The sequence below is a fragment of the Danio aesculapii genome, chromosome 7 (assembly GCF_903798145.1).
Source record: "Danio aesculapii chromosome 7, fDanAes4.1, whole genome shotgun sequence".
NCBI classification, from domain to species: Eukaryota; Metazoa; Chordata; class Actinopteri; order Cypriniformes; family Danionidae; genus Danio; species Danio aesculapii.
In genome coordinates, this window is record NC_079441.1 from 58,922,755 (window position 1) to 58,945,700 (window position 22,946).

General features: G+C 36.8%; 1 protein-coding gene across 1 annotated transcript in view; it reads left to right on the top strand.

Moving 5' to 3' along the window:
* Positions 1 to 22,946, top strand: part of tdrd7b (tudor domain containing 7 b) — a 52,572-nt gene that overhangs the window by 2,935 nt on the left and 26,691 nt on the right. The window contains 5 exon segments of the mRNA XM_056462276.1: positions 2,144 to 2,350; positions 2,437 to 2,581; positions 9,853 to 10,036; positions 16,127 to 16,209; positions 20,350 to 20,573. Coding sequence (XP_056318251.1) covers positions 2,144 to 2,350; positions 2,437 to 2,581; positions 9,853 to 10,036; positions 16,127 to 16,209; positions 20,350 to 20,573 — 843 coding nt within the window.

Below are 22,946 nucleotides of genomic sequence, written 5' to 3' on the forward strand. Positions count from 1 at the left end.
AAAACTGTTGTTAGCCAAGATTACAATTACATTGCATAGTTGGAATTACCAATGAAATTAAGCAACAACTGTTATCATAAGTTTTGTTTACAAAAGTCAGAAACAAACAAAATCTGCATATTTTCAAGGTAATTCGCATGCACACTGTAAAAGGAACAAGATCACGACACCAACCTCATTTATGGCTGTCACGTGATGTGCTTTTGACAGGCCGGACTGTACCTCGCGTTCATTTCATACAGATTACAAAACCCCAAAAAACTTTTTGTTTTCAAGTGCACTTGGTTCATTTAAAAGTACAGATTTCAAGCTTTATATGGAAATATTTCTCATGTCTGTGAAGCAAGTATTCGCTGAGATTCCACCTTGTTTGTTCACCACCAAACTGTCATAAAAGCACACGTCTGGTCTGAGCTTCTGCCCTGGGGAACCGTCAGTCTATATCCATCAATGATTGGGTCCTGTACTAGTAGGTGTGGCTTCATTCGCCATATTGACCTGTACACTTTTCCCCATTCAAAACTATACAAATGACATGTCTTGTGTATTATGTAAGGTTTACTTATAATAATCTGTTAACTTGGCGCAAAATGCACACTTCCATATGGTTGAACATCAGTAAAATGTGAAGTGAAAAAAAAGAAATACATACAGTGCTTCCACACATAGACTTTACTTGGGCAGGCCGCCCAGGTATGTTAATGGCGCAAGTATATTTAGTGACACTTTTTTTTAGTGACACTTTTTTTTTTTACTATTATTAACATCCTTTTACACCTTTTGTATCTGCTCAATATAACCAAACATCCACGATCGATTAAATGGTGGAAAATCTTCTCTTGTTTACTAGTTTCGTTCTGTGCCCGCGAGACCTTTCAACACTTGTGCAGACAGTTTCACATGCTCTGCAGACACACAGAGATGCACATTTTTGGGACTTCGGGGCCCGGATTTTAAAATCTCCTAAAATGTCCACGAATAAAATTTTGCTATCACTTTGTAAAACTCGTATGTGTTTTTGCATTACTCTTTAATTAAAACTACTATCCGCCTGGTTTCACAGCTGACAGCGCATACACAGCTGCGAGACCGAGAGAAAGAGTAAATAATAGATTCATTAATCTAAACGACTCAGAAAAACTTTACTATATACTCGGAGAGGATGAAATGACATCTAAACTGGCTGCAAAATATATGCACACCATTAGTAATGGTTAATCAACGCATTTGCTTTATTTTTTTTTTAAATCTACTCTTTTTAATCTTGCAATTATCATCATTTTTAGAGATATTGTCTGTTTTTATTACATTTTCTGTAATTTATTTCTCATTTGCTGATTAGTTTATTAATTTGACAATGTTAATATATTACATAGGCTATTTCATATACATATCTGAAATGCTTTGCCATTGAAGTTTGCTTTGAACTTGAAAGAGAGAGAGAGAGAAGCAGATTTGACCTGTCAGGGGGTGCACATGGCTCATGAATAGCATATAGAAGTATTTCTTTCTATTTCAACAGCCTTTTTTTTCACTTTAACCCATTCAAAAGAAACAGTGTAAAAGAGTGTCTTAATAAATACAATCATTTTAAAAAATGAAATTATGTTTTGTTTGTCACGTATAGTTAACTATTTATGTGATGTGGGTAAATGGTGTTTCAATCCATCTACCATCGCAATTATATTTCAAACCTGTGGGAAGCACTGGTATATATGATACATGAAAACCACCTATCATTGACATACATTTTAGGATAAACAAATACAACAGACGTGAATGGGTCAATGATTACAGGTTTGCAGCTTTTTTTTTTTAATATCATCTTTTGAATTCAACATAAAAAAGAAACAAACAAGTGAAGTGTGAGTAGATGAAATTTTTAGAATTCTAAGTGAATTTTCAGACTTTTTGTCTGAACTGTCCCTTTAATCAGAAACCAAGCAATAGACAATAAATGAGAGCTCAGGCTAGCAGAAACAGGGGAAACAAAATCCAAATTGAACATAATTTGACAAAATTACATTTTTTATAATATATATAAAAAAAAAAATAAATAAATTGTCTTATGTTTTTTATCAAATAAATGCAGAGTAAAAGAGGCTTTAGGTAAGACCCTAAACTTTGACTTGTGGTTTTTAAGATGGCGGACGAGGAACTGGTGAAGAAGATGGTACGGGCAGTGCTCCAGTCCAGTAAGGGTGGCGTGTCACTGTCTGACCTGCAGGTAGAGTATAAAGACCTGACAGGTGAGCTCATACCTTATAAACAGCTGGGATATGCCACACTGGATGCCCTTCTGCAAAGCATGCCTTCAATAGTAAAACTGGATAAAGGGCAGTCTGGGGAGGTAAGATTTTCACTTACTTTTTGGTATTCAGTAATTAAGTAGGTATGTGTGAATACTAAAGACTTTAAATGGTGAAAAACCCGTAGGTGGTGTGCCATGCTACCACAGGGAACGAGATGGCTCACATTACTAAGCTTGCGGCCCGGCAGCGCACGGCTAAGAAGACCGGCCGACCTCAGGTGGTGAACTGTCAAATGAGAGTTAAACCTGCAGCCCCGCTTGTGCTGAACGGTGAGACTCTCATCAGTTTACAATCACACAAGATTAAACTAAAATCACATTCAAGTACATTTTATTTGCTTTTTGTTACAGTTTACATTTTTGTTAAAGGATTAGCTCACACAAAAATGAAAATCCTGTTAGTAATTGCTCACACTCATGTCGTTCCAAAACCCTAAACCATAGGTCTCAAACTGGATTCCTGGAGGGCCGCAGCTCTGCACAGTTTTGCTCCAACACTATTCAAACACAGCTGATCCAATTAATTAAGGTGTTCAAGACTACTAGAGACTATTAAGCAGTTGTGAGTTGGAGTTGGTTGTAGCGAAACTATGCAGAGCTGCGGCCCTCCAGGAATTCAGTTTGAGACCATTGCCCTAAGATCTTCGTTCATGTTCGTAGCACAAATTAAGATGCTTTAGATAAAACTTGAGATTCAAGTTTTCAAAACTTCTCTCATTCTTCTTAGAAAGCAATATCTTTGAGATGTTGTGCAGAAAAAGGAACCAAAAACATTCCCTGTGACCTTCTTTCCTGTGAAAGGCCATAATATGAGTTTTTATCCATTTTCTGGTGCACAAGGTGTTCTTGGAGCTTCGTGTGACTTCAGTTTCATATGACTTCAGTGTAACTGTAATTATGTGAAGCTCCATGGACACTTTTGTGTGCCAAAAAAAACAGCATACAAACATACAACAAATGTAGCCCTGTATACATTTCTGGCGATCATGAATTATGTAGCCAGAAGTACGTATGGCTGCATTTAATTTTTAAAATGAACAATACGTGGTGGTATGATGCCGTTCCTTTTTGCGCTTACCGCTTACCTCTGTGTGGACTGTTTGTCCAGTGGCTCGCTAAGTACGACAGTGGACTTGAGATGCAGAGATGAGTTGACCACAATGATGGGGTTCGAGTCTGCCGAAGAACGATTCCAGAAATAAGTTACCACAAAAACAGAAGCCAAAAAATGAAATAAACAAGTAAATAACAGGATGAGAATGTGGTAAAATCTGAAAACGTGGTAAAAATCATATTAGGGCTTTTCTTTTTCTGGATTGCTATTTTAAACTGTTGGTTAAGTTTAGGAAAGGGGGTGCGTGGGTCAATCGGTGCTTTTTAAAACCCTGTTAGTTGGGTTTAGGGAAGACCGATAGCGTGTTAGTCGATCAGTCAGTCATTCATTCAGTTGACAGCGACCTTTGGTGGATTTACATGAGAACAGCAGGCATGAATGGCACTTACGAGAGAAATTTGATATCTGAAAAAGCGTACACAGCGGCCTCTCGTGGATTTGTGAAAACAAAATGTGCAAAAAAAATGTAGCTCCTGGGACGTATGTGGTGCTCTCCAGAAATGTATATAGTGGTACGTTTTCAGAATGAGCCTGGGTTGAAAAAAAAACTGTAAATATGAGTTTCTTTGCCGTCTCTCCTGTGACAGGTCATGACATGAGTTTTGTGGTGCACAAAAGTGTTCTTGGAACTTTATATGATTAAAGTTAAACAACTAAAGTCACGTGGAATGGTTTTTGCTTCCTTTTTTGGACTCTCAGCACTGTTGCTGTACAAGGAGGATGAGAGAGCTCTTGGATTTAATCTAAAATATTATAATTTGTGTTCTGAGGATGAATCAGGAGTTTGGAACAACATGAGAGTAGTTAATAAAAAGTTTGTTATTAACTACTCTCATGTTGTTCCAAACTCTCTCCATTTTGGGTGAACTATTCTATTTGATTGCCACTGTGAATGCAATGCTTTTTGTAATGTCTTAGTCACCATTTTGATATAGAAAGATTAGGTTTGGCTATTTAAAACTTGAATGTGCAAGGATTCCTGTGTCATAAAGTTGCAGTTATTTTACCTGTAAAAACAAGTTCATTATCCATTACAATATAAACTGGTATTTGTTAAAGGGCACCTATGATAAAAATCATCTTTTGTAAGCTGTTTGGACAGAACTGTGTGTAGGTATATTGGGGGGATATAAAGACAATAAGTCTCTTTTTTTATTTCCTGACGTTAAAATAGAATCCAAATTCCTCCCATTTTGAGGCCCACAGCAATGTGATGTAGAAGTGCGAGTGGGGCGAGTTTTTCCACCCACCGAATTGATTGACAGCCATGTATTAACATGTCTCCTTAGTAACACATATAATCATATCAACAAGACAGGACGTGCACAAAGCAACTGGGATTAAAAGATCTGTTCAGCTCTCTGTGATCATCAATCATCATCAAATGTGATCAAGAGTGAGTTTTACAAGTTTAAAACGTTTTTAAAACAGTACATGTTTGTCATGAGTTACAGCGATTTTACTGTCTTCATCATCCGTCAGTACAAATATAAAAGAAGCCGCTTCAATCCCAGTTTGTTGATGTTAAATCAGGTTTATTTTGTATATTAACATAACGCATGTCTATACAGCAGTGGATATTAGCGTATATCCTGTCACATTTGCATGCAAAAACAGTGCAGAGTTACCGCGCGCAATGTGCGCAATGTGTGTGGTTGTCCTCTATGTATGTGTGTGTGTGTGTGTGTGTGTGTGTGTGTGTGTTTGTGAACTTTGTACCGACATTGTGTGTGACTCATCGTTGCAGAAAGGCTTGACTTAACTCCACAACAAATTCATCAAATAAGATTCCAATATTCAGAAAGGTCTAATAAATAATCTGATGGGTGTTTCGAGCTGAAACAGACACCTTCTAGAGACTCAAAAGACTTATATTAAATCTTGAAAAGGGGGTAAAATTGGTGCCCTTTAATATATTATTCGTAATCGAAAACAAACTGGTTTAGAGAGTTGTTAGTTTTATAGTTTACTGCATTTTATTATTCTTTTAGTTATTTATCCATAGTGCAAATAAATTGGAAATATCAAACATTCAAAGAAAAATACATACATTCATACATTCAAAGAAAACACATGGTGCTTTTCTTACTTAGAGCAAAGAGCTTAGAATCACTAAGAGGTGACACTCAATAGAATGTTCCATCGCAACAGCAGCGCCTAGCAACAGCCCTGCTAATCCACTATTTTGTAGTAAAAGCGATCGGCCGTCCATTGGATCTTATTGCTGTCAAATGACCAGCAGCTGCTTTGTTTTTTATTTATTGATTTATTTAAAAAGCGCATTAAAGCTGAAATACAACCCGAAAGATGACAACACAACACTTACAATCACAAGACTGGTGATCATCAGCACTTTTAATAGTTTATTTTACAGACTTGAATATATTAACCATCCTCGTTTTCTTGGAACTGTCAGTTTTAGGTGAAATTACTTTAAATTTCTTTGATTAAACAGTTTAAGCACTGGCATAATACATATTAATAATATCATGCTAAATTAAGTTTACATGACTTTCAAAATGGGATGCGGATAACAGATTGACAGTACACTTTTAGTTGCAGTATTATATGTTATAATAGTATATAGTATTTTTTTCCAGTGTTGTCTAAGACTAATAAAGCTTTTATGTAAAAAGCCACTTTGTCAAAAATGATTGAATTCTGACACATAAACGTATCACATAAACACACACACATCTATGTTAATATATTATATTATTATAAATATGTCTCCTGATCTGAATCCAATTAAACATATATGGGGATTTCATATGGGGAAGTTATCACCCTAATTTAAGTAAAACTAAAAATAAAATAGTAATTTAAGTTATTTTGTTAATCTTACTTTCATGTTATAAGTTTAACAGATATTATATTAAACTCAGTCTTGTCAACATTTTGGAAATTGTTTTACTTTTCATTGAGATAGTGTTTAAAATGTTGCTTTTCAATGGGGGTGTATGAATATTTAATATTTTAACTCATATTTAATTTAATATTTTGATTAATTCTTTCTAACGTTAGTTATCCGTGCTGTAGTCCTTTTGGAATTTTCATTCCAAAATGGCCGCCATGTGACACTAGCTGCATCTAGTGGCTGTTTTCCAAATAGCAGCAGAGTGTCACCTCTTGGTGATTCTATGCTCTTTGCCTAGAGTTTTTGTCTGGTTTCTAGTACAAATATCTAACAATTCTTAAATTAAAAAGTATTTTCCATAGACAGTGAAAAAAGTTTTTTTAAATGTTAGTTTTCAAAAATAATATGTCAAAATTAAATGAGTTTAATAAATGAGTAATCTGCCAGTAATGTAATGTTTTCTGAAAAAAATATGTGAAAATTAGTGGATTCTTTCATTAAAACAATGTAAATGATCTGTCAATGCTTAATTTTGACTTATTATTTCAGAAAACAGAACTTGATTTAAGATTTTTTTTAGATATTTGGATTAGAAACAAGACAAACTCTGATGTAAATAAGGTGTATTGCAGTTTCCTGTGCATGCTGTGTCTTTTGGTTGTGCATATGGCCTATTTAAACTCCTCTGAGGATGTGAGTACGGTTGTGGATGTACTAAGAATAAAGCTCTGCATTAGATCATTCAGATTACAGGTTGCATCTGTTCTGGAAGCCGCAAACTCACTATCAGCACTGGCGCTTTCACAGCTCAGGCTGTCCCTTGATCAGTGACTCAGTGCTTACTTGGCTGCCGTGATACAGCAGAAAGCTGGCATTTGTATTGACCTAGAGAGAAAACGAGAGAGAGAAAGACAGAGAGAGGGAGGTCCAGAGACTGCAGTGTTGTGGAAAGGAACAGCAGAGCCTGCGTGGCTGTTCAAAGGAGGATGGTCTGCTGTTTCATCTGTTATTTAATGACTCTACTGCCGCCGCTCTGCCTGTTTCTCCCTTCTTAGCTCACTGTCTGCTGTCTTGCAGAAACTATCAGCCTGTGGAGCGCTTATCTCAGGAGGGCTGTAGACAGAGATACAGTGTTACATTTGTGACACCTCTCCATGCTAGGCAGGTTGGACGGCTTGCGCTGTTAGGAAGCGATCAGCTGGGTTTACTGCCGGGTTGGAAGGTATGATGTCATTCTGTTACAGGCAGGTTAGTGGTATGATGTCATGCTGAATGTGTGTGAGACTAGATGGGTTTTAAGTCATTAGTGTTTGGTTGAGTCATATTATGTAAATGTGCTTTTGTTGCATTTAATATCAAGAATGTATTGATAGGAGAGTAATAATACTGTTGAATTATCTAATGTCTGGTCAATTCCAGAAATTTAATGGAACATTACACCTTTTTCGAGGGACATAGGCTCATGTTAAACTCCCCTAGAGTTAAAGAGTTAACAGAGTTTTACCATTTTTTGATCCAGTCAACCGGTCTATGGGTAGCACTTTAAGCTTAGCTTAGCATCAATCATTGAATTGGATTAGACCATTAGCATCTCATTAAAACTAAAATAGTTTTGATTATTTTGATATTTAGAGCTTGACTCTTCTGCATTGTGAACTAAGAGCAACAGAAAATGTAAAGTTGCTATTTACTAGGTCGGTGTAATAATCAAGGAACTTTAATGCCAGTGTTGTGATGATTCATGCTACCTATCATATTGTGCGACCAACAGTATATTTAAATGGTTCTAGGATTTGGGGGAGGTTTGGGTGATATTATGGACTCCATGCATCACACCACTCCATGCATATTTCGTCATCATCATATGCTATACCTACTTTTTGAATGGGAGGTAGCACAATCTGACCGATTGTCAGAACGGCAGTACTTGAAAATAGTCCCCAGCTAGGTAACAGCTCTGCATAATATCATTGCATTTTTTTTTTTTGTGAGCAAGATGCCTATGGTCTAATTCAGTGTTTCTTAACCATATTGCTGGAGGACCACCAGAACTGCATGTTTTGGATGTCTCCTTTTGTATGTCACCCATTACAGGCCTTTCAGTCTATGCTATTGAGCTGATGATCCAAATCAGGTGTGTTTGGTTAAGGATACATGGAAAATATGCAAACGCTGGTGGTCCTTCAGCAACGTGTTTGAGAAATACTGGTCTAATTGAATTGTCTAATTTATGTGAATGCTAAATGCTAAGCTAAAAATGCTTCCACCAGACATGGAGATCTGCTGAATAGGTTAAAAAATAGTAAAACTCAATGGTTTAACTCTAGCAGAGTTGTAAAATTAACCTTTTTTTCAAAAATGTGGAGTACTTCTTTAATGGTTGTTTGATTGGAGAATATGCAAGGTAATACCTTTATTAGATCAACTGAAAAGTGTACTGATTATATATGATTGCTTAAAATGTTCAGTTAAATGTATCAACATTACAATTCTATACTGAAGGGATGGTTCACACAGAAATGCCAATTCTGTTATTGCTTCCCTTGTGATGTTCCCAAAATCTTTGGGTTTCTTTCTTCCACTGAACAGAAAGGAAAAACCATAAAAGAGGTTCATATAGCCCAGGGGTGTCAAACTGCGTTGCCCTGCACAGTTTAGTTTCAACCCTGCTCCAACACACCTGTAGGTTCGAAGGACTTAATAAGTTAGATCAGTTGTGTTTATTTAGGGTTGAAACTAAACTGTGCAGAGCTGCGGCCCTCCAGGAGCTGAGTTTGACACTTGTGGGATAGCCTATGCACTATTTTACAAGTCTTCAGATGCTATATTACAAGTTTGTGTTACAAACAGACAGATGTCCAAGCTATAATTCACTTGAAATGGCAGTGCTTGATGCTTTAATGAAGAAAAAGAGTCATTTGTTTAGTAAACTAAGTGTTCTTTAATGTTGGATTTTCTTCTTCTTCAGTGAATCTATTGATGTAGTTAAAGAAACCAGCATGAATCGGATTGATTTGGTCTCAGGTTCCACTCATTAACACCATGATCCAATTACAGCAGTTTAACAGCCCATTGGAGGAGGAAAAACTACATGTTAGTCCAGTTTGTGCAACAAAGCTGTAGTATGGCTTATTAAGAAAGATAGTCATGTGCATCCTTTATTGTTGCCTTCATATTTCAGAACAAGATTTAATTGTTAAGAAGAACCATGCAGTCGTGTAATTTATTTACCATCATGCCTTGCAGCCCGCCAAGTGTAGACAGAATCACCAGTTAAAATGGTTTCCTTGTGCTTTTGATCCAGTGTAAAGAGTAGACAGAGTGTATTCCTGCAGTAATAATGCCCATGCGAGGATGTGAATGTGTTAATGGCTGTCTGCTCACAGATATTGATGTTACAGCAAAGAAAAGATGGAAACGATTCCTTTTAAATCCGAAAACACTGTAAACACTCAAAAACAATGTCATACTTCTGTCTCTGTTGTTGAAAAATAGGAAATGTGTATTTAAGCTTGGATTATACTTTGTGTTGTAGTTTCATGATTCAGATTTTGTCGTTCTCCTTCATAGCTAAGCCAAGGACATCTTTGAGACAGCCCGATCACCGTGGACGTCTGGGGCGAGGTGGAGGTCGCGGACATGGAGACACTCGAACTGGAAGCATGAGGGACCCCCAGCCTGATGGGAAAGGCGGAAGACCCCACAACACACCCCCAAACACACCCAGCAGAAAACCCTCCCTTCCCTCAGAAAGGTAAAAGATTTGAAAGAACAAAGCCTGTTTGTGCTTTATCACCTATTTAATTTTAATATTTAGAAAGCATAAGTTGATGCCTAGGGCGGCACAGTGGAGCTGTGGGTAGTATTATTGCCTCACAGCAAGAAGGTCGCTGGTTTAAGCCTCATCTGGGTCAGTTGACATTTTGTGTGGAGTTTGCATGTTGTCCCAGTGTTGGCGTGGGTTTCCTCTGGATTCTCCGGTTTCCCCCACAAGTCCACAGACATGTGGTATAGGTGAATATGGGGTAAGCTGAATTGTCCATAGTGTAGGAGTGTAAATGAGTGTTTATGGGTGTTTCCCAGTACTGGGTATCCGCTGCGTAAAACATATGCTGGATAAGTTGGCGGTTCATTCTGCTGTGGAGACCCCTGATTAATAAAGGGACTGAGCCGAAAAGAAAATGAATGAATGAAGTTAATGCTTAGGGCGGCACAGTGGCGCAGTGGATAGCATGATTGCCTTACAGCAAGAAGGTCACTAGTTTGAGCCCCAGCTGGGTCAGTTGGCATTTCTCTGTGGAGTTTGCATGTTCTCCACAGGTTGGCGTGGGTTTCCTCCGGGTGCTTCAGTTTCCCCCACAGTCCAAACACATACACTATAGGTAAATTAAATAAACTTAGTTGGCTGTTGGCCAGTGTTGGGTTGCAGCTGGAAGGGCATCCATTGGTGGCTCATTCTGCTGTGGCGACCCCTGATTAAAAAAGGGACTAAGCTGAAAAGAAAATGAATGATTGAATGAAGTTAATGCCTAGTCATTTAGCTTCTTTTAAATTATTGCTACCATAGAAACATTTTGTTAGTTAGTTTCAGATAATTGCCTCATTTAAAAAGAACACCTTACAAGAAGACACTTACAATCCACTCATCCCGTGATCACCTGTAGAAGCGTTGTGTTTAAGTTTACTATTTGTTTGTATTCATATTCTATATCATATATTAATGTTATGTACATAGAGATAACAATAGCTTATTGGGTGTACAAATCTTTTGTACAGTTTTAATCTGTTTCAATTTACTCAAGCGGGTCGCACACCAGATGCACCGTTTGGGACCGCGACATGGTGCGCACATGAAAGTTGAAAGAATCACACACCAGACATACACATTCGCATGTTATTTAAAATGAAACTATTCAGACGGCGCTCTGTGGCGCGGCATCCAGTGTGCGACCCCCTTCAACGTGGCATGGAATAAAGCAGCATTCTCCCACAATCTCACATGTTGGAAAGTTTATCTGTGTCTAACCTTGGGAAGAAAGACAATGGAGTGAGGGCAGAACACTGTTTTATGTACTTTTAAAAAATGATGAAATTCAATAAAATAGGTAAAACACTTAAAGGGCACCTATTTTACGCCTTTTTCAAGATTTAAGAAATTAGTTTTGTCTCCAGAATCTGTCTCTAAAGTTTCAGCTCAAAACACCCATCAGATTATTTATTAAACCATTCTGAATTGGAATTTTTTGCTCTGGACACAATGTAGCTGTTTTTGTGGCCTGTGCCTTTAATGGTGGTTCTCCCTGGCCACCGTTTTCACTTATCTGTCAGTGTGTCTCCATCTCCATCAGATAAACAGCACAGTGACAGACATGAAGGAAGCATATCTCACGAAACATTTGTGAGAAATACTACAGTAAGAACTTTCCAAATGATTATTTGATGGATTTGTTGTGGAGTTAATTCAAGCCTTTCTGCAACGATGAGTCACACACAATGTCGACACAAAGTTAACACACTTACACACACACGCATTTAACTTTGCACTGTTTTTGCATGGCAAATGTGACAGGATAAACCAGGATTGAAGCGTCTCCTTTATAATTGTACTGACATGCATCTGTCAATCAATTCGGTGGGTGGGGAAACCACAGACCTAAATCACATTACTGCGGGCCCAAAATGGGAGGGATGTGGATCCTATTTTAATGTCAGGAAATTTAAAAATAAGAGACTTATTGTGTTTCTATCACCCCAATATGTGATACTCTATACCTACACACAGTTCTGTCCAAACAGCTTATAAAAAAGATGATTTTCTTCATAGGTGCCTGTTAAATAACTTTGAAGCATAGGAGAAAACCATATATGTGACAGTGGACCACAAAATCAGTTACAAGGGTCTAATAGGTTAATCAAAGTTGTCCTAAGGCAATAACACATTTTGAATTTAGGACAACTTTGATTAAAATTCTTATCCACTTTAAATGTTCTATTTGGCAAGTTTAAAATCTGTTTAAAACAGTGCATGTTTGTAATGAATAACAGAGTTTTAGCAGCTTACCAGCTTTACTATATCACCACAGCCGCATGTTAGGACAGTTATAAAAGAAGATGCTTTAATCCTGGTTTCACGAGTTCACACTTGCAATAGTTTCAGAATAAAGCGTATTTGGCGTGCTGTCCGGGGAGAGGGCTCTGAGCTCGGGGAAGACACCCAAACTCGAGTTATTCCTCTTATCAGGAAACAAAGAGCAATAGGGATTCGAGCGAAGTATCTAGCCCGGCCCCAGAACGCTCCCCCCGGGATTGTAATTCTTAAGAGGTGAGGTGACGGGGTGGTGGCGGGATGCTAAAGTCGTAAGATGCTGCAGGTAAGACAGCTTTGGTATATATAGGGGTTTGGTCAAGAACTGATTGGATAATAGAATAATTGTCAATGACGTATTTGATACTGAAACTTCTGCGCGTGCTCCTCCCGAAATTTGTTTATAAAACATCACTTGTGGACGTTAAATCAGGTTTATTTTGTACATTAACATAACGGATATTCATACAGTAGTGGATATTAATGTGTATCCTGTCACATTTGCTTTGCATAAACAGTGTATTGGTAAACGTGCACGCTGTGTGTATGTGTGAGCATGAACTTTTTGCCGACATTGTGTGTGACTCATCATTGCAGAAAGGCTTGAATTAACTCCACAACAAATACATCAAATAATCATTGGTAAAGTTCTTACTGTAGTATTTCTCACAAACGTTACTTGAGATTGAGGTACACTCTGTCAGGCACGTGGGAACGGTGCATTAAAGGCACGGGCAATAAAAACAGCTCCATTGTATTCAGAGCAGAAAATCCCAATATTCTGAAAGGTCTAATAAATGATCTGATGGGTGTTTTGAGCAGAAACTTTACAGACACTTTCTGGAGACACAAAAGACTTACAGTTGAAGTCAGAATTATTAGCCCCCCTTTGAATTTTTTTCTCTTTTTAAGTATTTCCCAAATTATGTTTAACAGAGCAAGGAAATGCACAGTATGTCTGATATTATTTTTTCTTCTGGAAAAAAATAAGAACAGTCTTATTTATTTTATTTCGACTAGAATAAAAGCAGTTAAAATTTTTTTAAGCACCATTTTAAGGACAAAATTATTACCCCTTTAAGCTATATATTTTTTTTGATAGTCTACAGAACAAACCATCATTATACAATAACTTGCCTAATTACCCTAAGCTGCCTAGTTAACCTAATAAACCTAGTTAAGCCTTTAAATGTCACTTTAAGCTGTATAGAAGTGTCTTGAAAAATATCTAGAGAAATATTATTTACTGTCATCATGACAAAGATAAAATAAATCAGTTATTAGAAATGAGTTATTAAAACTATTATGCTCAGAAATGTGTTGAAAAAAATATGTTCTCTGTTAAACAGAAAACGAGGAAAAAAATAAACAGGGAGCTAATAATTCAGGGGAGCTAATAATTCTGACTTCAACTGTATATTAAATCTTGAAATAGGGGTAAAATAGGTGCCCTTTAAGTAAATGAATATACATAATTATAAAGATTAGGTTAAGTGAACTTAACAGTTACAACAGAAACACTTACATTAAAAAAAGAGTCAACTTGTTATTTTTAAGGCAATGAATTTACTCTTTTTTTTAATAATTCATTTTTACAGTGTATTCTAAAAGATCATACACCAATATAGATATATATTTTTGATATTTACATTGACACTTATGAGTTTTTTGGTGCAAGGTTATATATTTTAAATATTAAAAATAAACACACATTAATAAACAGCAGATTCTTTCTTACTCACACCCATCTTTCAAGTGAATGCACCCGCTGAGTGTGCAGCATTTGCCAAGCAAGTAGCTGAGAATACAAATCAAGTCCTAATGAGAACAGAAATGTCAAGCTCTTTATTTCTTCACAGATTCTTAATTTTCCAGTTTCGCAACCGCATGTCCCTAGCTGTTGATAGCGTCTGATTTGATTGGCAAAAACAGAGCGTATTTCAGCTGAGTGTCGTCTGAACCCAGTGCTTATTCAGCAATCAAATGCAGTCTGCACTCTCTGTTTTTCTGTGTGTTTGTGTGTGTGTCACATCTCTCCAGCCAAAACCCACTGAGAGCAAACAACTGACCTCACTCTTTAGAATTGTGTTCTGTATCGCTTACTGTGGCACACACACAATGGCTGCGAGAGTACGGAGGGTGGCAGAGTTAAGCGGGTGTACTGGAGTTTGTTAATCCTCCCTCCATTCTCTCACAGATTAGCCATTCTAAACCAGTCCACAATGAATCAGCATTTTCCCTTTGGCACAGGGCGAAGGGGGCGTTTGGGTCATCTGACACCTAGAATCATATGCAATAAGACCTCCAACCCTCAGTTTCATCTGGAAACATCTGCTTTTGCCCTTAACATTAGCATTGCGTTTGCAATGGAGGAGGGGTAATAAATCCGACTTCAACTGTAGGTTCTCTCTATTGACTGCTAATAGAATTTTTGGCATGTATGGTCTAGGAAATGAATGCTATCTTAACGTTGATTGTTGAGGGGTTTGAGTTTGGAGAAGTGGGGAGAGAGAAATTAGTGTTTTCATAGGAAGACTGAGTTCAAAATGTAAGACATTTAACATAGATGGATGAATCATTCATGAAAATATATATATAACATAACGTATCTCGAAATTCGTTTTTGTGAATTTAATGCTGACCTTAACCCATGTGCACAGTTCAAATTAACTATCTTTTTGTTATGTTCAAGAGGAGAACATCCACTGAATTAAACTGCTGTAAAAGTTCATCAGATAATTTTATTTTTCAATTCTTATAAATCTGTTAATCATCCTCATTCCTGATCAAAACTACTCAATGTTTCAAAAAATTGAAGGATTTTAACTTTAATTGCCTAGTTCATAAATGATGTCACTGATTTGGTGAAAACACACACAAAATGACGTATTTTCAGTAAAAAAAGGAACTGTGGACTGGATTTATTTTACCTTTTATCACAGTCTTGGACATGTGAACGAGTAGTAACAACATTGGCTTTAATGTATTGTTAGATTTTCATTTTTTCCCGCCTAATTTACTGTTGATGGCTGTTTGAGCCCCATTGACTTCCGTTATAACCACATTTGATGGTGCATAAATACAGTCTTTGTTTTTGTTTACTCCATGTAGTTCTGAGAGCTGAGATGCATATTTAGATTTTTTTCAGACACATCATGGTACAATAAGTGCGCAAAGGTCACTCTCATACCCGCACACACTCACAGACACATACACACACTTTAATTCACTGTTATACTCCATATAAAATCCAGAAACTAAGCTTTTTTTTGCACAGGCATATCTAAAAGGTTAATGTTTTACCTTATTGAGGTTTTTGAAAATCCAATGCATTTTCTCAAAATATGTGTCATAATTAGATTTGTCACCAAAAATCATTCTGCTAGCTGAAACACAGAAAAAGTTATGGCCAAATTAAGACTCAAAATCACCCCAGAGTGGATAAAAATGACCCAACAGTACATAAGGGTTAATTTGTTCAAATGTGAAATTTGACAAGGAACAAAAAAACAGCACCATTCATTATATTACATTATAATAGGATTTAGCAGTCTGAGTAAAAATAATATCAGACCAAACTGAGAACTTTTCTTGTCTGAGCTTGTTGTTTTGTAAAGAGTATTGGCTGATTTATAATACTGGATATACTCCAACTAAGTAAATCTTGAGGAAGTTGTAATCTTGCAGTATTGTATTTCAAAAAGACATCTTTTATCAAAATAAATATCTTGAAAATACCAATAATAACTTTTTTTTTAGACCAGAGAAAAGGATGACCCTTCCCTCCAGATTCCAGAAAGAAGTCCACGCTCATATCCTCAGAAACCCACAACACATTAATGGTAAGATTATTTTATGTGGAATAGTGTCAGATATGCAGAGCGTCTAAACATTCTTCTCCACAAGAAGCTACTTTAAAGGTTACAGTCATCCTGGAGCCCATAGCAACTTTACTTCCTGTCCTAGAAAACATTCCAAGCATGGGATGTTCATTAAAGGGATGAAAGGGAACAGTCATCTTCTCAAGCAGGCAATAAAAACTCTTGCAGTTTTAAAGAGGCATCTCTAACATCTACGTGCCTGTGAGCTATATCTTAAAGAGCCCCTATTATGCATTATAAAAGGTCATATATTGGTTTTGGGGGTCTCCAACAACATGCTGATGTGCGTGCAAGGTCAATAAACACTTTCATTGTCTTATAATATGCATTTATTTTTACCTAATTATCCCAACGACTCCCAAATGATCTGATCAGCGATTAATTTGTTCCCAAATCCCTCCTTAGCACGATGCTAATCTGCGCTGTTATGTCCGATGACCCAGTCTGTTTTGATTGGTCGGCACAATATGTCAACATGGCGTCATATTGACGTTGTACCCCGATGTACCCCAACGTTGTGGGGATGTTGGACTTTGTTTGGAAATGAAAATAAAGTTGACGCCAGAACCCAATATCAGGCCGATGTCAATGTCCACTGTCCAACCTAAAATTAACCAAATATCAATTCAGTTTAATCATGTTACATCTTGACGTTGTGTGGACGTTACCACTATGACATCTATCAGACGTTGGATTTTGGTCACTTTCCAACACAACCTAAAAGCAACCAAATATCAACATAATTTGGCGTTGTTATTGGACATCAAAATAACATTGTCCTTAGACGCTGGCTAGACATTGAATTTTGGTCACCTGATGTCATGACCGAAGTCTAACCTAATATTAACGTCTTATGATGTTGTGTGCCCGCTGGGTGGGTTCAGTGCGAGACAGAGAGTGACACCCACCACGGTTATGAAATAGCAGAGTATGTGAGAGCCCAGTGCAGGAATGCAATAAAGCAATGCAGCATATTACTCCACTCATAACCCTAACCCCAAGTTATAACAATGACACACATCCAGTATTAATCCACACAGTGGCAAAAGTTGAACTGTTTCGAAAATTGACCGCACCGTACTTGTGTAGGAGCAGCTGATGGTGGCCATAGCAAAAGCAAATGGTAGAGGATCGCGAGTTCAGAAACACATTTAAATCGGTAAATGAATAAGCATGCATCGCATTTTCAATGTGGTTTTTGACCCGATATGTGAATAGTCCAGTAAAGTTTTAACCAGAGAAATACATTACAAGCACTTGTCAATAATAGATAAGTGATTACAGGCCCACGGAGCGATTACAAGTTGCAATACACAATCAAATACATATTTTGCAAAGGGAACAATTTAATTATACTTACAGTTGAAGTCAGAATTATTAGCCCCCTTGAATTATTACCCCTACCCCCCCCCCCCCCCCCCCCCCTCCCCTGTTTTTTTCCCCTATTTATGTTAATGGAGAGATTTTTGCAACACATTTCTGAACATATTAGTTTTAATAACTCATTTCTATAAACCGATTCATTTTATCTTTGCCAAGATGACAGTAAATAATATTTACAATTTTTTGAAGACACTTCTATACAGCTTAAAGTGATATTTAAAGGCATAACTAGGTTAATTAGGTTAACTAGGCAGGTTAGGATAATTAGGGTAATTAGTTATTGTATAACAATGGTTTGTTTTGTAGATTATCGAAAAAACAATAGCTTAAGGGGGCTAATAATATTGACCTTTAAAACGGCTTTTAAAAAATTTAAAACTGCTTTTATTCTAGCCGAAATAAAAAGGAAATATATTATCAGACATACTGTGAAAATTCCCTTGCTCTGTTAAACATCATTTGGGAAATATTTTAAAAAAGGAAAAAAAAATTCAAAGGTGGGCAAATAATTCGGGTTTCAGCTATACATGTTATGAGCCGGAGGAAAAACAAACCATATGAACTGTAAAAAACTGACAAAGTCCCAGTCAAAGTCTGACAAAGTCCCATACAGTACATAATAATCTCTGCTGCTCCTTCCTTTTATAGCAAACAGTCAGTGGATCCTGCATTGCAGTGCAGGTTATTGTATCAAAACTCAGAAAAAATGACAGGAACAAACACAGCACTAGGTTGGCTATACTGTGGTAATATTGTGAAAATGAACTTTAGTCATTTATTTGCCACAGCCAAATCTCCATCTGTCAGAGATTTTCATCTTTGCGTCTGGACCAGTCTTGTGATCCCTCAAGCTCCACTAGTGTCTGAAGGATAGCCATGTTCACGTTTTACCGGATCCAGCACTTCATATTTGGTGATGTACCGTATCAACGTCGACACGTTCAAGCAAAAGATCCGAACCCAACACGATTCATTTAATCGACTCTGAGTCGACTATTTCACTAATAAATCAATTGTTTTAAACACGGTGCACTTTCAGATTTAAACCTCAGCTGGATGTTTTTATTCAATTAGAGCTGTGTTACACACTGCATAGAAGCTCAAAAATCCATAATAGGGGCTCTTTAAAGCAATAGGTAGTCTTTCCAACAGTGGGAAGTCTTATTTATAGACCCTTTTCAGAAGATAATGATGACAGTCATCAGTTTCTTAAAGTTTTTAATATTTAGATTTTTGTACATGTTTGTACATTTATAAAGCTATACTTTGTATTATTAATATTATTAATAATTATTAAATTATTAGTTTTAGTTAATTCGAGGTGTTTCTAATGCAGCTGATGGGACAGTAGTTTTGATTTTGTTATTGATATCTTCTGGCTGTCATTACCAGTCTGGAGTTTATATTTGTTATTTGAGCAACTTGGAATGCAAAAAATATTGTGATACTCTACCATTCACCGCTCTCCAAGTTTAACCACCTACTGTATGACAACTTCTGCTGCGTAGAAACCTATAACATGTGAAAAAGGTCCATTGCAAAAGTTCTGAGGGTAAATAATTAATGGCTCATTTGTCATTTTTTGGTGAACTGCTTATTTTATGCACTTAAAATTTGTTTGCTATTTGTTTAAACAACTTATTTTAAATGAGCTGAAACAACACAATTCTTGAGTTTTTTTGAGACGACTAATCTTGGATGAATCCCAGGTGCATAACCTTGGGGTGCTCTTTGATGCACAGCTCAGTTTTAATTCCCTCTTCAAATAAATAACAAAAACTGCCTTCTTTCATCTCCGCAATATTGCACGGATTAGACCATTTCTCTCACGACCTGATGCAGAGAGGCTTATCCATGCCTTTATCACATCACGTCTTGATTTTTGTAATTCACCTTTTGGGCATTTACCTACAAGTTCTCTCAGAAGATTACAGTATATACAAAATTCCGCTGCACGGCTTCTTACACACACATCATCATGCCACCATATTACTCCTGTACTACAACAATTACACTGGCTTCCTATTAAATCACGGATTGATTTTAAGACCTTGATTTTACCCTTCAAAGCAGTGCAAGGGCTAGCACCTGGTTACATTTGTGACTCTCACTCTCGCCACTCCAGCCCGCAGTCTTCGTTCGGCATTACTTACCCTGTATCAGCCACGCTGTAAGCTCAAGACCATGGGTGGGAGGGCTTTCTCATACAGTGTGCTCAAGCTATGGAATGCACTACCCATCAGCATTAGGAATGCTGCCTCTCTGGACTGTTTTAGGAAACTTCTTAAGACTCACCTTTTTAGCATTGCTTTTAACTTAGGATGATCATTTTGTTAACTTTCTTATTCTATCTTATGGTTCATATTCTTATTGTTTTATTGCATCTTTGTATTGTTGTGCTGTTCTGCTTACCTTGTATTGTTAGTATTTTGCCTTGTAGCACTTTGAGTTAAAGAAAAGCGCATTGCAAATAAAATATATTAGTTATTATTATTTTTATTATTAAATTAATAAAAACTAATAAGCTAACTTAATTGCTTCATGTTGTACAAAGACAAATTGATTGTGTCTAGCCTAGCATTTTTTACAGTGTGTGCAGATGGATGGATGAATTTGAAGTCTTTATTCACTTTAGACATCAAGCTTCTGATTATGGTTGTATAAGCGTATGGTTTGTCAGTGCAGAATTGTTCCTAAGCTGTGTGTTGTTATTTCCAGTCCCTTCGAACCTTAATGAAAACACAACTCCACCAAAACCCAGACTGCCTCATTCTGCACCTTACAGTCCCAAGCTGGTGCAGTCCCGTCTTCAAGAGGTTCTTAACAAGCACAGCAATGGCCTCTGGGTATCCAAGCTGCCTCAGCTGTATCGAGAGCATTATAAACAAGACCTGCCCAGTGAAGCCCTGAAAGAGCTGGAAAACTGGACTCACATCTGTACTGTAAGTTTTAAGATATGGCCTGATTAACTCAAGTCTGCCTGATGTCATTAGGGGACATTTATTATTATCATTATTTGTTAAACAATTATTTGACCCAAAAATTAACTACTATTCATACTGTTTTTAATTACTCGCCTTCACCACATCATTGTTTTAATCCTCTGAAACATTCATTCATTGCTTTTTTTTTTTTAAATGTTCATCATACAAAGCTCAGTGAGTAAATTTGTGTGATAAAAAAGTAAATGCTATGTCTGACATACTTTGTCAGATATTATAAACATATTAGGATTGCATGTTGCGCTGCAGATTCTAATGGAAATACATTGTATTGGTCATAAATACTATGACCTGACCTGATTTTGAAGCAATATAAAGCAAAATAAAGTAATTGTTTATGTTTTTTGGTGCACAAAAGTGATATTGGAGCTTTGTATGATTAAAATTAAAGTCACATCATATTTTCACAATGTTTTAGGTCCTTTTCTGGTCTTTGAATGTCTCTGGACCATTGCTGTCTATAGAGATTGTGAGAGCTTTTTATCTAAAATGTATTTATTCGTGTTTTGAAGATAAGCGAAGGTCTGGGGGGGTTGGAATGACAAGATGAGTGATTAATTAATAACAGAATTTTCATTTTGGTCAATTTGGGTTGAACTAATCTTTTAATCATGGCATTAATAGGATCAAGTCACAAGAATCTTTAGTTGATATGAACCTAAATTGTTTCAGACTTGTTTCAGAAATAATCTTCACAAGCTTATTTGTTTTAGAACCTGGCACATTGTTTAGACATATATGAACATGACAATCATGTCTAAACAACTGGTTTAAAATAAACTCTAGAGAGGTTCATGTTAACCCAACCAACCAAGTGTCATAATTCCTAATGAAAGTGCATTACATAAAAAGGAGACAAGTTTAATGCGTTTCATCGTAGAATGATATTGCTCCTTGCCAAAACATGTGTATTAGAAGAACGCTGGTCTACCATAATCTTCATTTACATTCTGACAATAAAGTAATACAAATGATCATCATTAACAATTGCAACTAAACACATCATTAAAGGGCACCTATTTTACCCCTTTTACAAGATGTAAGATAAGCCTTTGGTGTCTCCAGTATGTGTCTGTAAAGTTTCAGCTCAAAATACCCATCAGATTATTTATTATAGCCTCCAAAATCTAATCATTTTGGTCTCTGAGCCAGTGTAGCTGTTTTTGTAGCCTGTGGCTTTAAATGCAAATGAGCTTCTTCTCCTCGCCCACCGTTCCCACGTACGCATCATGTGTTACATCAGATAAACAGCCGTCAGTGACAGAGACGATGACAGAGAAAATTAGTCAAAAAAGCCAAGTGAGTTTATTTGATGTATTTGCAGTGGAGTTTATTCAAGCCTTTCTGAAATGACAAGTCTCACACAAATGCCATTTGCAGTACAGACACACATGCGGCCGTGGTTATTATAGCAGTTAAGAATTACATACCAATTTTACTGTCTTTATAACAGTTTTAAATGTTTAAAATTAATTATTGACGTGCAGCTGACCATAGGGAGTTGTAACATATGTTTTAATGTTTCTTTGCCAAAAAATGTTCTGTGGACATGTGTATACATGTTATTATGGAGACATGGTGTTTGTCAGTCAATTCGGCTGGCAAGGAAAACTGCACTCCTATGTCATGTTGCAGCTGGCCTCAAAATCACAGGGATTTGGATCCTATTTTAACGTCTGGAAATATTAAAAAAGAGACTTATTGTGTTTCTATCTCTCCAATATGATAGTGGACACACTATGCCTTCACACAGTTCTGTTCAAAAAGCTTACAAAAGAGGATTTTCATCATAGGCGCTAGGGTTGGGTGATGTCAACCAATTTGGCATCGTACGAGGTCTAATGTGATTCATCGCGATGGACGATGACACCGTCGTCAAAGGCGGCGGTGAATTAATTATTTATGAATAATGAATTAATTAATAACAAATTCATTATTTGTAGCTTATCGTTTTAACTACCTGACCCACATGCTCTTAGTTTTACCCATAACCAAATCATAAATAAAGATAAGTTACACACAAATTACCACCTGTCAATCACTTTTTCCGCAGGACTCTGGCATGAATAGGCAGAGTGATCTGGGTCGTTATAATGGTGTCAACAAACTTAGTTGTTAAAAAAGGTGCATTACCAACAGGAACCAACCAACAGTATCTGAGGTTTTCGCTACAAGCGTGAAAGCGAAAGATTGAAGCAGTGTACTGACCTGCTGACTGCCTGGACCCGCTGTCTTGAGCGCATGACAGTGTGTGTGCATCTGTGTGTGTGTGTGTGATCACGTGATTTGCGTTTTCAACATTAGTTTTCTTTT